The sequence below is a fragment of the Leptidea sinapis genome, chromosome 23 (assembly GCF_905404315.1).
Source record: "Leptidea sinapis chromosome 23, ilLepSina1.1, whole genome shotgun sequence".
NCBI classification, from domain to species: domain Eukaryota; kingdom Metazoa; phylum Arthropoda; class Insecta; order Lepidoptera; family Pieridae; genus Leptidea; species Leptidea sinapis.
The window spans coordinates 7905524-7921215 of NC_066287.1; the positions used below are offsets into that span (position 1 = coordinate 7905524).

General features: G+C 34.9%; 1 protein-coding gene and 1 long non-coding RNA gene across 2 annotated transcripts; one reads left to right on the plus strand and one right to left on the minus strand.

Moving 5' to 3' along the window:
- Positions 1-67: 67 nt before the first annotated feature.
- LOC126971259 (uncharacterized) lies at positions 68-13868 on the minus strand. The gene is made up of 11 exons (XM_050817457.1): positions 13806-13868; positions 12786-13123; positions 12165-12340; positions 11028-11113; positions 10474-10649; positions 8465-8566; positions 7586-7734; positions 4743-4876; positions 3165-3357; positions 1720-1810; positions 68-196 (listed from the first exon to the last, which is right to left on the minus strand). The coding sequence occupies exons 2-9, from the start codon at positions 13076-13078 to the stop codon at positions 3352-3354; spliced, it is 1122 nt and encodes a 373-aa protein (XP_050673414.1). The 5' UTR covers positions 13079-13123; positions 13806-13868; the 3' UTR covers positions 68-196; positions 1720-1810; positions 3165-3351.
- LOC126971266 (uncharacterized) lies at positions 5434-6735 on the plus strand. The gene is made up of 2 exons (XR_007730879.1): positions 5434-5476; positions 5675-6735. It is a non-coding gene; the product is annotated as an uncharacterized LOC126971266 (long non-coding RNA).
- Positions 13869-15692: the final 1824 nt, after the last annotated feature.

Below are 15692 nucleotides of genomic sequence, written 5' to 3' on the forward strand. Positions count from 1 at the left end.
TAATCCATTATGATTTTATATTTATTATTAAACACAACATACTTCCGTGAGCACTTTCGACACTTACAGCGAGTGATTCCTTACTTCTCTGAATTTGCGTCAACACATACTCTGCGTCATCTTGCTCGGAATCAGGAATAGTTCTTTTTTCATCATATTTTGCAGAAAATTGTGTTTCGTTTAGAAGAGGTTCCATCTGTATAATAAATAAATTTTATTTGATTTACAAATCTTTTGGTTTCTCAGATAATATAAAGAAGACAATTTGTAATTATTTGAGGTTTCTTAGATAAGTTCACATAATATTCGGTTGTCTGAAAAAAAACACACAATAAACTTGACACTATCATCAAGGTCATGAAGTGTCTAATAATCTCACAAGATTTCTAGTAAATATGTACTGCGACTTATAGTTAAGCTTTATACTTCGTTTACACCCAGCGCATAGCCAAGACAGAAAGCAGGGCGTTGAATAGAGCATTCGGTTAAACACATGCTTATTGCTACTAGCACTGGCCAAGTTAATAATAATAATTTATGTGCAGTATATGTTTAGAGAAGTATATATAGTCTGATCCAAGGATCAAGACTACTCCGCGTTGAATGCTTGGACAAAGTGGCCGTGCTTACTTGTGCCTCGCTCTGTTTCTTATGGCATTATGACAAAGTATTATAAATATTATTTTATTAGAATGGGCATGTGTATTAATGGTGACAGCGACAATACCACAAACTACCAGTACATATTATATAACAATGTCCTCCGCCGTGTCTGTCTTGTCTTTCTGTTCGCTATAAACTCATAAACTATCATCATCATAAACACTATCATGCTGATTTTTAATAAATCTCAAGAGTATTGACGCCTGATTATTTATAAAACAACTTACTTCCGTCTCGCTAACGACAATGATAGCTCTTGAACGGGATCAAATAAGTTTAACGTCGAAAATTCTGAGTTAGCATTTAAACGCGTTTAGATAATAAGTGCATTTAGTCTGTGTTGGTGAAATCTGAGTTAAATCCTAAAACTCGTTTTCAGGCGCGTAAATTTAGTTCAATGTTCTAATGCGTTCTACTTTAATGGTGAAATCAGCCCTTAGCGCAATATTGCCGGCAGTGCGATCGGCTGATTTTACACTGGTTATATACCTATAGTTAACATATTTGCAAATATCTTAGAAATTGTTAAGAAGTTTCATAAAATAAAATTTCGTTTAAAAAGCCCGACTTCAAAAACTGAAAAGTATCAAATAACTAAAAAAATTATTTAATACACGTATTATTTATATGTGCTACCTATTGATAGGTTTTAAGTCAATCGGTGTACATACATAATAAAATACCGATCGAACTGATAACCTCCTCCTTTTTGAAGTCGGTTAAAAAAATAAGCTGTAGGTACACACCTGCGTACACGTACTCTAGGTTTTTGACTAAGATACAAACATGCATGGACTTTATTTTGTTCATGGGTTGCGTACCTTTTGACCAGTAGGCGACAGACCTCGCTGCCAAATGTCCGTCGAAAGAAGCTCGGCTTCTGGCGTCATCCATCTTCGTAAGCGACTTTGTTGTTTGCGCCACCGCAGCTTTTTATTCTAAAATCAGCATGGAATTGCACTTTAAAATGTAAATAGGTAAATTCAACAATAAGTTATAAAAAAGTGCAATTCCGTACTGTTTATGTATGGTTATATTATACAAATATACAATTACATGGATGTCTTGACTGCTAAAACATTTCTTATTATTTCTTCGTTGAGACGACATGTTCTTTTCTACACTTCGACATTTCTCCTTGATTTGTCTGAAGGAGTTCAAAAGCACAATACATGGCACAGAAACGAAGAATATTATGTTCAGTACAAACTCCATTGGCCTAGAATCGTTATTTCCGTTAATATACTATCATTATTTAGGTATTCTATATATAGTTTACTACTTACTACTACTACTATACCTACTGTAGCCAATTGTCTGAGAAATGCATATATTTTTTATGACGTAATGTAATCTTAATAAAAATTATACTGAAGTTTCGGCAATAACTAAATAAAAATCATATTCGAATTGACTATTTTTGGATTTAATGAATGTTTTTAATCTATGTTCAGCTCTTATATATGTAAGTAAAAGTAATTCGTTGATTTCCAGTCAAGTCTTGGTTATTTCGTGCCTTGTGACCACGATCTAAGACAGTGTTGGTACACTTTGGCTAAGGTCTAGACCCCTTTTCATCCTGAAGCAACAAGCTTCAGGCTCTCTTAGGTGATGCGCGAAAGAGTCACAGCGGGAATATTCGTTTCTCCCGATTAACATATTTTTCCTTGTAGGGTTTCGGCGAAGTCTGGCTTTAATAGCGATTCACAGCTTTTTTAGTACTGATAGAATGCGGCCGCTCCAGTCCTTTATAATCTTCGACAAAGGATGCGATGTATCAGTCGCTAAGTATCCCTAGCTTTTAAAGTGTCATTGGAATTGACTGATGGCTCCACACCCAATTTTTGCATGGCAATCACTACAATTGTTTACTTTAACGCTGCGTTCCATTAATGTGATATTATAGTCGAAAACATCAAAGCTTCTTATCAGATCCAAATTTGATTTCAAAAAAGTAATAATTTCATGTTTTTAAGTTGTAAAAATATAGCCTAGACTAGTTATATAGTAGCTAGTTTGTACATTAGAGCATTTAGCCTGGTATTGAATGTAGATAATAAACTAATTTCAATTACCCCCTGAAGCTGGGCCGGTAATATCCCGTGCGGAACAGACGTAAAGGCTGGTTGGTGGTTGTTCTTTCTAATAGCTCCAAATCAATATTTTATGGCATTTATAGTTATGTTGAAAAGATCCTCATATAGTATGGTATTTTTTACTTTATAGTCATCTGTTATGTTTGCTTTCAAATACATTTCTAATGAGTATGACACGTCACTAGTGTTATAGTACAACACTAGAGCAAGTTTCAAGATGGCGCCATTACTACCACAGGTCGAAAGTATATTAAAAGCATATTTCGAGTCCGTTATTTTAATTTACATAATGTACCGACCACAACTACATTTATTCACATGAAATAGAAGACACACTTACTCTTTAAAGATCAATGTGGACAAAAAATGCGATCAATAAAAAGTATATAAAAATTTGACAGTTACTTGCTAACTAGACGCACGCCTCGCTTCTTCGTCTCAGGGTGAATAGGCCAACCATCCTTATCATACTCAACAGTATACTTTCTAAGGCCGGCCTCGTAATAGTGGTCCAACTTTCGGGGCATTTGCAGTAACAAATGAAGTCCTTGTGTGCCAATACACATGCAAAACAACCCTAAAAAAGCCTTGACTACACCTGAAATTTGATATATTATGTGCTACAAATCATTGCACCATTTCGGGTTACTGTGTACGAAAACTTCTGATAGAATATTTTATTTCATGTCCTTATACATGAACTCGGCGCTTTGTGCGCGCGGAAATATCTTATACCCTATATAAAACGTCAATTTGTATAGCTTTTTGGCATTGCTCTTTCAAAGCCATTATCAAAAAACTACTTAGTTCTTCACAGGTGTCTGGTATACACGCCCGGAAATGTTCCCGCAACAATGTGCATCAAGAACCGCAGAAATAAGTTACGATCTACTAGTACCGCGGAAGTAAGTACGTCTCAGTTAGCTTCTAGAGTAATGTGAGAATGATAAATCAAGTGATTGTAGATTCCGTTTCACGAAAGAAATGATTAAAATAAATGATAGAAATTATTAGGTAATTAAGTAGGATAAATGGCCTTACAAATAAACTTGGTATAAAGTTATACCCGAGAATATTCAAAATGTTTACAGAATATTGCAAGTTTATTTGCAAAGCTGTTTGACATTCGGAAAACTTCAGAATTATCATTGTATTTACAGTGTTGTCAGCGATATAGTCGAGATTTTTCATATTCTTGGTTTATTCTCGGATATAACTTTATATGTGAGGCCGATAGAGCATAGAGTCTAGCAACATTGCTTCGCATGACTGCAGCGCCGCGTCTTCGCAAGACATCGTTTTTCCGTATAATAAAATGTAAGTACTCTGTGACTTGTTTCATGAGACGGACTCTAAATGCCATCGCAATTCTTTTACAGGATTGAGGCTACTGAAATAGTAAATCTACAACTCGAGCACTTATCGAACAACTTCCCTCAAGCAGTTGACTATCAAGTGCTTTAAACTTTCGATTAACTTTAACAGATATAAGACTGAAAAAAATTGTTATTAGTATACTAAGGTTGTATAGGCTTACATCATACGTATAGATAGACTGTGATAGCTGTGAAAACTTCGAAAAAAATTTAAGTAGACATTTAACCCTCTATTTTAAGCAATGCATGCACACTAAGACAAAATGACATACAAATGACGAATGAAAGATGCAGCTTGTCACGCACACTAGAGTAATAAAGCTGACCTGTTTTCATCGGTTGTCTAGCAGCAACAGGCTCTATCTAGACGTATGAATTATCTAAAGTTGTAGGTATTTAAATGCTCAAACATAATATACACCAAAATAACACAACAAAATAACCACCACAGAGGGAAGTACTACTTAACCACACCACCACCCCTTGACTTTAAAGTTATACTCAGCGTACTTAACATCTTTGTTCTTCTCACAAAGCTACAAGCAATTCAAAATTATATTTTAAGCTAACCAAGTAACAAAAGTCCCATAATAACACCAAGGCATACAACAAATATGTTGATCGTTACGTCATCAGGATAGCAAACATCACGGACGAGTCGGGAACCTTCATTTTGTGACAGACCGGCAGCTTTGAGTTGAGGCTCGTCCATATTGCGACATAATAGTTGAGGATCTTCACCTGTATAATAATAGAACATAATATTGTTGTATAAATGGATTTTTTTTTATAAAGGAATTTTCATGCTAGACCATTTTTCGAAGTATATAATTTTAAGCTGACTCACAAAACTAGAGTGTACGATGAGACATTCCAGGCCACACAAGCACTGACATCAGCATGCCATTAACGGCCGAAATTAATAATATATCTGTAATCCACGATATAATTTAATCGCAGATATTTGCCTATCGGTGGATCGATCTTTAATCCGCGTCCCAATAATGAAGAGAGTCAAACCATCGTTGGGATATCCGTAGAAATCCTTTCCCTCTTTAGCCGTTCCGTTATACGAGTATGCAATATCGATACGCGGATACATTGTTTATTTTACCCGAGTATAATTATTTTTTTTACTACTTTTTTTCGATGCATTTATTGGGCTCTCGAAATTTTATATAGAATATATTATTACCAATACATAAGTGATAAATTCGAAATTATTTGTATAAAACGTAACGTAACGACGCGCGCGTTTTTGATTTTGACAATTGACATATGCCAAAACGTCTACTCAACTGACGCTTTATGTTTGTTTGTAGATCTGTCATCTGAGAAAGCGTAATTATTTTGTTTTATCAATATTATTATTTATTACCGTAGATATTGTTATAAATAATGTGATTTGTGATAAATAGCAATGGACTCTGAAGTGATAAGTGACTTTTAAACGATCCTTGCCCTCTCATTGTTTTGTTTCTTGGTTTTGATGCTAATAATGTTCGATGCCATTTTTTTGAGAAGTTCTCCTTATTTTAGGTACGAGGACAAACCTTTGACGAAGGATGAGACGAAGTTATTGCTGGGCTTAATTGAGAGCAGCCCAATAATTTTCTCTATAATGACAAAAGCCGCCAGCAACAAAATAAAAACGTCGAGGGTCGATACACATTGATCGACGGCGTCCGAGAGTTTGTCCATAGAAAAATAGCGCAATGTGTGGCACGACGTACGCGCTTAGGAGGTACTCGGCAGGCTGACACAAAACGCAATCATTCGTCGGCGGCAGAAGGCGGCGATTGACGCCTGACGGTGGGAATGATCGAAAAAAAGATCTTATATCAGGGAGTGTAGGTTTTTTCACGCGTAAAAATTTCCCGTTAAAGTCATTAGCTTAAATTATTTATTACACGTAATTTATAACACCCTAGCGGTGCGAACTTTTCCGTAAATGGGTGATCGACATAATGCGTACTAGTGTGAAGGTTTTCAATCGGCGAAGTGCGAAATTAATGTGTCTTGACCCTTAAACGATAACGATGGCAAATTAAGTATAAAATGTATAACTTTCCGAGGGTAATGTTATCATTTCATTCATACTTAGGCAGACACACTTGCAGTACCACACGCAGAAACATCGGTCGCCGCCTTTGATTCTCACGTCTCGGACGGCCACAGATTCTTCATCGTCATTTATAAGAGCAACTATAAACACAATTTTATATTATTCAAAGCTCTGAGATCTTGGTACAAAATATTGACATGTAACTGCAGCCAAGGCAATAGCCGTTTGTTAGAGCTCAACAAATTTTCATAATATACCTACATCATTTTCACTATATACATAGATCATGTCTAACTTACACTAGTCTGGGGGGATAATATTATATACAATTAGCCCGTACAAACAGACACACTAAAAATTAAAAAAAAATTGCGACTTGTTCAATTTTCTTATTACATCCCCTGACTCGGTTTTAAGCATTTTTTTTGTACAGAAATTCGATCTCTACAGTTTTATTATAAGTATAGATATAGGAAATATTTGTATGTTTGTATGTATTAGTATTTTTATTTCTAATTAATAAAGTTTAAAAGTACTTGATCGATTTTAAATATTATAAATGACAATTATAATGGTTTAAATACAACTTACTAGACGTAGACAAATCTATCCTTTTACGCTTACTTATATTTAAAGAACCTATTGATAGATAGCATTGGACTATAACTATATTGGACATAACAATGGATAGATAAGATCTTGTCATTAAACGGTGACAGCAATGTATCAGTAGGTTAAACTAAGAGTACCTTGATAGGTTATTGAAAACGGTCGTAAGTCTTTCAACGCGGGGGAATATGTTTGGTTTTGTTTAGTGTACTTGGATGTATTGGCAATGACATTTGAAATATGTGATGTGTGTTTTCTCTAAGACATTTAGTGACTTTGATATAAAGACAATTGCTTTCTCTCATTACAAAAAATAACAGCAAGCAAAACATTTAGGAAAGTAGAACCATTTTTCTATTTTATGTATTCAATTAATATATGAGAAGTACTTACAAAAGGGTACTTTTAATTTAGTCAGTTACTCACCAAATACCATAAATCAATATCACATATCTTCCATCAACTGTCACCTGTATTGCCGATACAGGTATGACAGTTGTACCGCTAGGATTAAGCACTTATAAGATTTCTATTACCTTCTTAGTTAGATATCTATGGTTACATACATTTACTAATAATTAATTACCATTCGTTCACTTAAACGGTCCATGATTTCTTTATTGAAATGTAAGAAGCAGAAATTGGTTTGAAATACCAATGTCATTAATTTAGGATTATGATCATATATACATATGTATGTATATAAAGCGGCTGTTAATAAATCATATTACGAAGTGAGTTAGGAAATATTTATGTAATCTTTTCGAAATACCCACGAGAACAAATAGCGTCTTCAAAGAATTCCTGCAGAGGTAAATTAAGAAGTACTGTCCTGGTGTGAGCGGGAGGTATTAGAACCTTTTCTGATCCAAATTCTGTGTATTGACCACCACCTAGAGGTGGGGTACATTCACGAGTAATTGTTCTGAAATATGAGAACAAAATCAAGAAACATTGTCAAAAGCAGATATTTTGGGAAGTCAAACATATGAACTTATGATCACCGCCACCCACATTATCTTGCAACACCAGAGGAATCACAGGTTGGCGTTTTTTTTGAAGTTACCCATGTCATATCCCGTAAAAACCCTACAACGAAGCTCATTCCATGGTTTTTTAAATTTTTTAGCTTTGGCATTTTTTTGTATATTCACTGTGGTATTCACATACGTGACATATTTTTTAAAGTTGCGTAGAGAACCTAATATTCATTTAACACGGGCGGATTCGTGGGTAAAAGCTAGTAGCTTATAAGTACCTATGTCTAGAAATAAACCTTTTTTATTGTTTCTTATACTTGTACTTGTTAGTTTTGATGTTTCCATAATTTTCGTTAAATTTGATGGCATAAAATACCCACGTGACGTTATAATAGAGCGCTGTATATTGAGTGTAGTGACGTCAGTCGATACAGTGTTTAGCGACCCCGCTCGGAATAAAATATTCAGAAAACTATCCAATATATTTCGTAATTCGATGATATCTTTTATTGTAAGAGTACATAGTATACCCATCATTTAAGTACATTATACAATTTATTATTTAATACTCGCGGGATTAAATACATTGATAACTTTTACCTAACTTTATTTTAGGCTTACATACTTCAGTTGACGCCAAACTTATTAAATTAGTATAAATAGTGGTATAGGTACCTAAATTGGGCAGCTGCTAATCCAGTATTGGTTACTTGAAGAGATATCGTTGAACCTGCGTTTCGTGTATCCGATACTACAGTAGTTAAACGGCCAGAAGAACTGCAAAATAGAGATGTTATACACGCAGAAGTCTAAAATAGGGTCTCACTCATAGAAGATTAAAATAGTAAGCAATAGAAATTCCATAACTGCAGATTCCTTGCGGGACGACTGCGGCTGCCAATTTTATTCTTTTCAACACAGTGTATGTTGAAATATTCGTAATATACTTGACACGGATATCCAGTGAAATGCAGTGACATCACTAAATATATAAAAAAAACACCTTAGATTTAACACGCCATAAGATATAGTACTCTCGACAAGTCACCCACCTTAATGTCATTTTATTGTAGTCATAATAAACAAGTAGGTCGAAATTCGGTTAAACATACAGTTGTTATGTAACTTTTATGATTTTATTAGACCGTATACCAAAATATGTTATATTTTACCTGCCGGATTTTTTTATCACCCTGTATACATAGTATATGACGAGGAAAGAACCTCTGTATTGTTTTTAAAAGGCGTCACTAGTGTTGACGTCACAATTGTTGATTTGCTGGTGATCACTCATAATTGGATCATCGAAAGAAAACTGCTCGAGTATTTGATCATCTTCGTATATTCCACGGGCAGCATTACGACGTCTCAGACAGGTCCGTGCGGTACGACAGCCCGAGCACGACCGCATTTAATGACGACTATGTGGCCGTATTTATAGGGCTCGGTGCACATGCCCGTGTTTTCAATTCATGTTTTTTACAATAATTTCACATCACAATGTAATCAATGGATGATTTATGAACTAATTTTAACCAAAACTGTTAAAATGAATTATTCTCGTTTTTAGATGTGTTGTAGTATTTGCACCTGTATAAACATTCATTACATAGCAACGTACGCTTGCAACTCTCCACATAGTGAGGAACTTGTGCAGCAATTGTGAGCGAAATGACGGCAATACGGATAAATAAAGACTTTCATACTGAATCATGATCGCCATTTTTTCAACAGCAGTTTAGTTAAGAAAAGACTAAGGCTGGGTTTATCATATTACCTGTTACCTTTTATAGTAAAGGTTTAAGTCAAATTTAACATTAACATTACAGTATTATTCCTTAACCAGAACTTTAACATGTTTGTTATTGGTAAAGCTAATTGGTGCAACCTAGCCTATCTGATGACGTGTAATATTTTGTTGGTTATAGTTGCAACTTGGAGAACAGCTTACGCAGTTAGATGTACAAAAATACGCCATATTTATCTACACGTTGTTTCGCGTCTGCCATTCCGATTAAAACTTAAATCACTGCTGGCCCGCTGGTAGTCTATAGTCAGCCGTGAGGCGAGATGTTTAACGCGGTTATGTCACTTCGAGGACCGCCTTAATCAGATCAGAGATCTAAGGTCTCACAAACCTCAAAAGAAGCTCTCCCGGCGAATCAGCATTCGTCTCAAGTTTGCGAATCAATATCAGTAGGTACTAAAGTGTAATCCATTTAGCTCACCGATAAATATTTGAATGGCGATGCAAAATGCGGAAATAATAAAGTGTCTGTTAGTATATATTAATAATATTTTCGTTGTGCGAAACTGAAGTGGCAGTGGGATATGCACGTAGTTCAATGGACAGATGCCGTTGGGTCAGTAAAGTTGACCAGAAGACGTAGTGTTTGTAGGCCCCCCACAAGATAGACCGATGATCGATAGGTTAAGATCGCTGGAATAGGTTGGATGAGGGCAGCGCAGGAGCGATCGTCATAGCGGTCTTTGGGGGAAAGCTTTGTCCTGGAGTATAGTTGTCCGTCTTCCGGCTCAGATGATGATATTTATAATATCATTAGTGGATCCACATAGTACGCAAGTATGTGTACCCATTGAAACTGCACTTAACACGAGATCGTCTTTATTTTTTAAATGCACATTGAATCTTCTTCTGCCTTACATTCTAAATAAATACTAACCCAATAAAAATAAGCTTGTTGAAATCGGCCCGGGCTTCAAGGTCGAGCTGCGCATGGTACTCATTATGATGAGGAAGCTTTAAATAGTAATTCTCGCCTTGAGACTCCAGTACAATGCTGTTCACTTCACCACTCAACACCATCCTACTTTTACGGATGACGACACGGCGCAGTCTCTGAAAGATTTCTTGAAGTAAAACATCTTTAGGCGCGACGTGAGGGTAATTCAGATTGGTAACCGTTGAAATTGAACGGTTTAAAAAAATGTTTCAAATTGCTCAGTAATATTTTTTGAACATCTCCAAGTGTATTTGATAATTTATTACCACTTTTGTAAAAAATAAATTATTTATATAGTTTTCAGAATTTTTCTAAACAAAAAAATCTTAATAATGATTAGCAATTCATTAGATATTAATATCTACAGAAGATTTACTTAAATCTAACTGTGATATTAATACTAACGGTATTTTATTATAAACGCACCAGGAGGTCTACTCGCAAAATCGACAACGATATATACGGAACGATATCCAAAATTAATATACAATTACCTGATTACTTTCGTTAAAATATGTTGATTTTCTTTCAGGATTATTTTTAACGTACTCATCCGATCTGTTAGCAGCTGGTTCTTCATCTACCAGTATTATATCATCTTTTGGTATTATAATAAACTCGCCATACTTATCTGTATTAGAATACAGCTTATATTTGTTAAAGCTAAGTAGATAGCTATACAGAATAGGCAGCAGACAGATAGATGAACGAGCTTGCTAGCAGCAACTTAATGCTAATTTAGCACCAGCTGCCCGGCTTTGATCATGACCCGACTCAGTAACATCTAGAAGACGAGGGGAACTGCCAATCCCACAAACATTCGGTTAATACGCGCTCTTAATTACCAATTTTCATATATGGAGTGGAAACGTGGACATTACGAGCTCGAGAAAGACAGATGAAGATTGAGATGTGGTGCTGAAAGCGCATTTTACGGGCACGCTGGACAGCCAAGCGCAACAATACTTCGTTTATTTCGCAGATTTTGCGTTTGTACAATCTGTTAGTAGATAATTCTTACCTATTTCGGTTACATAATGAGGAGGGATTTGAACAGGTGATCGTAGTTAACACTGAACCAAGTCCGCAGAAGGCACGCTAGCAAAGCGATCAAGAGAAAGGCTCATTCCCGACTAAGTTCAGCTCGGTTGTCAGAGTGGCAATGGACAGGTACCGTTGGATGCAGCATTAGCATTATCACAGAACCAGCATCCTCATCCGACGATGATCACGAACCCCAGTCTTGAGGGAATGACCGCAAACAGAAAGCCCAGCTTTATTACAATACCATGTAGTCCATATTTAGATAAAAAAAAAATCAAGCCGTTTGTAAAAAGTATCCAGCTACAGAAACACATTTTACTAAGAGTAAGTATAAATAATTATCTCACTTTCATTCTCTGGAGCCATTTTAAATAGCTTTAATCCGTTTTTTAAGCTTTATTTGTAAAACTTTTAAATGACATGCAGCCGAACTTTGCACTGGACTGCTAGTGGAAAGTCTGGGACTCAAAATATGTTAAACAATGACCACTCACTAATTGCTAGTATGAAACTATGTATATCGCACGTAAATTTGACACAAAACAAGCAAATAAATAAATGTTTTAATGTACAGCCGTACTACTAACCATATTGTAAATTAATGGTACTCTGCAGACAATGTTTATCCTTCATACTTTTCAAAGGGATCATCAAACACAAGTTTTGTGGCGGCAAGCTAAAATCTTCTCGTACTACACGATCCTTTGTGCGATATCTGATTATCAAGTCTTCATCTCTCCATTCAGGATTTACTGTCGTTAAACTAGAAATAGAATAAATAAATAAAAAGCATATTCCTATATAAAAATAGTTTAACGGTCAGTGCTTGCTAAACCGTGATTGTGTAGAGGCAGAGGAAGAGGCTTTGGAAATAAAGCGTCAGTGACAAAAATATGAAATGGAAAAAAATATTGTATGCTCTTAATGATTTTTGGGCCACTTAGGATTTTGAATAAAAGGAGTCTAAGAAATTAAGCACGCTTTATTTATCAAATGCTTATTTTAGTTAGAATAAAAAAAGGATGTCGTAATAATATGCGTAGACAGTGATATCTACACTACTATCTACACATATATGATAATGTTACCTTACCAAACGACACCTTTTTGATGACAGGTTAAACGTAAGTAGTAAAACGATATATAACACAGTTAATTGAAGACTTTTTATAAAAACTACACATGGTTAAGTAAATTTTAATAACTACCTCGCCGGTACTGATTTAGTTAAATCATTCCACGATTGATCTCCATCTGAAGTACTCATCTTTTCGTAAAGTTGCACCTGCGTCTCATACCATACATCTGGGCTGCCAATGTTAAACAAAATATAGACTTGATCTACTGCATTTGAATTCATCTGGTCATCGTTCTTAATAAAATTATCTATGTTAGAATCCATTCTTCGATGAGGTTTGCTGTCATCGATTATAGTTATGGTATCATCATCTTTCGCTTTATTATTAAGGTTGTTGTCACTTAGTGTTACTGGATCCAACATATCATCATATTTATATGCTTCAGTTTTCTCAATAGATCTTAGCGTCTAAAAATTAAATTTTCCTGAAATACCTAGATCCTCTCTAAACGGCTTAATGATTTGGTGTTACGTAGAGGCGTCACTTATCGTACTGTTCTTATCATGGGGATTGTTCCGAAGAGCTGTTAACCTGATTCCAACAGTGCACCACTTGTAACCAACTTAAATTTCACCTTCACTATCTGTAAGTGTGGCGTTCCTCCAAATTTTAGAATGAGCTTCACGCGGTCTTTCAAGGTCATTGGGTATGGTAACCTTAAAAAAAATTAAAAAGGGCCGGCAATGCTTCTGTGTTCCTTAGTGTCCAATATTTTTATCAAAAATTACATAAGTGTAGCAGAATATTGTTATATAGGTACTTCTTTCTTAGGGGCCGCTTCCACTAACATGCCTCGCCAAATTCTTACCTCGTAAAAACTTAAAAAGACCATCGTACTTTCTAACAGAACTACAACGAGGCAGAAGGGAAAACTGACAATGACACCAAGTATTAGGTATGTTGTGATGATAAATAAGAAAAAACTCTCTACCGTCCCTAGCACTATCTACTATAAAATTATGCACAGTTAAGTGTTAATATCACAAACTAACTAGAGATGCTAACACTAATAGTTAATATATAAAGAAGTCGTCCGTTTTTCCGCATGCCCTAGAAACATACCCTTGTAGTTATCTAAAATTTACTTACTTCTTCCACATTGTACTGCAAGTTTTGACTAGACACCTCTCTTTTTCTTAACAGTTTTTTGGTTGAATTTCGTTGGACAACATCTATGTTTTCATCTAGGTAAATTTATTTAAGCAAATTAATACCAGACTATCTGTTAAATTTTGTCCAAATTCAAATATTGTTATTCAAAATTAGATAAGATTGTAAGCTGTAGATTATAGATTTCGGCCTAGGAGAATTATTTTTCTGTGTCCTGCAACGTAAGCTGTAGCAAATTTATATATTCTATGGACTTTAGTTTATGCCTTATGGTTCGATATGTTCGATTTTTGTTTTTACATTTTAATAAATAATAATATGAGATTAGAACAAGGAAAATATAAAAGATTAGAGATAATATAAGCTGTTATAGGTTTATTAAATAATAAATATATGCTTGCAATTAAATAATGTATTTATCAATCAATGTAAATTAGAATGGAGCAACTTATTAACGCTGTTCAGCAACACCCCTGTATATGGAATCCGCTGATAGCAGAGCATCGCGAGATGATTATTAAAGAAAAGGCTTGGGAACGTATTGTAGAGACATGCGATAAATCGATAATTCCAAATGGTAAGATTAAAAATTCTATTGATAAATTTGTTAGTTTGGTAAAGTTGATATAAATTTTATATTATGCTACGTTTTTACTTTATACGTTAAAACGCTTACAAATTAACGATAGGTACAAAGACTATTCAAACGAATCTAGCATTTTGTCGAGGGAAAGTATTAAGGTGCTGTCAAACTAGATACGTTTGTTCAACATTAATTGTTTACATTGTTATCTTCTAAAGTACAAAATTCATTACAGTTGAAGTTGCAAAAGTGGAATGGAAAAAATTACGTGGTATTCATAGAGATGCTCTTAAAAGAGCTCACCAAGGTAAACCGCAGCCCTTTACCCCACTAAGCTGGAAATATTATAAATTAATGTCATTCCTCGAGCCTCATATGAAGTATAAAATACCAGAAGATGCAGTTTTGGAACCACCCGATCCGGCAACTAAAAGAAAAAAACGTAAAAATTCTTTAAAAAAAAGCAATAAAAAGGATAATATCCCAAGTCCTATTATATCACAAAGACCTAAAAGAAAATGTGCAACAAAAGGAACTAACTACAATGAAGACAATAAAGAATTGCAATCATTCTTTCTTGATATGTACCAGAGTACAAATAGCATGTCCGAATCGTTACAAAGAGAAGTTAAGAATAGAATATTCAATGTAGTTACAGAAGCAGAAAATAAAACCTCAAATGAAAATAAAGCAAAGTGTGACAGTGAAGCAGAAGACACTAAAGATGATGATAGTAACTATTTGATGGCTCCAGAGTGCATTCTGAAAGTTGAAATATTGTCAGATACGGAAGGAAGTGTGCCCTAATCATAATATATCTAGACGGCTGTGCTGGATTAACAAGGCAAACCAATGATTTTCTATACATATATTAGGACATATCATTCCCGGTCTGATAGCAGAACGGCAAAAGTGTGCTTAAAGACAATGTAAGCACACTTTTCTCCTTACTTATGTGTCAACCCACACTGTACGAATCAAATCTGAACTGAATAAATGTTTCACATATCTTGTTATTCACCATGAGTATTTTAAACAACTGGAGTAAATGTGGCAATGTATAGGCATTGCATAGCTGTTGAATTTGTCTAAATGTATAGAATGTCACTGAGGCAAACCATAGATTAATCTATGGAGTATGTTTTACAAGGCAATGAAATTTCATTAATCTTATATCTTTAAACGAGCAATTCTTGTATATATATATAATCTGAATCTCGGAAACGGCTCCAACGATTTTCATAAAATTAAGTATGCAGGGGATTTCGGGGGTGATAAATCGA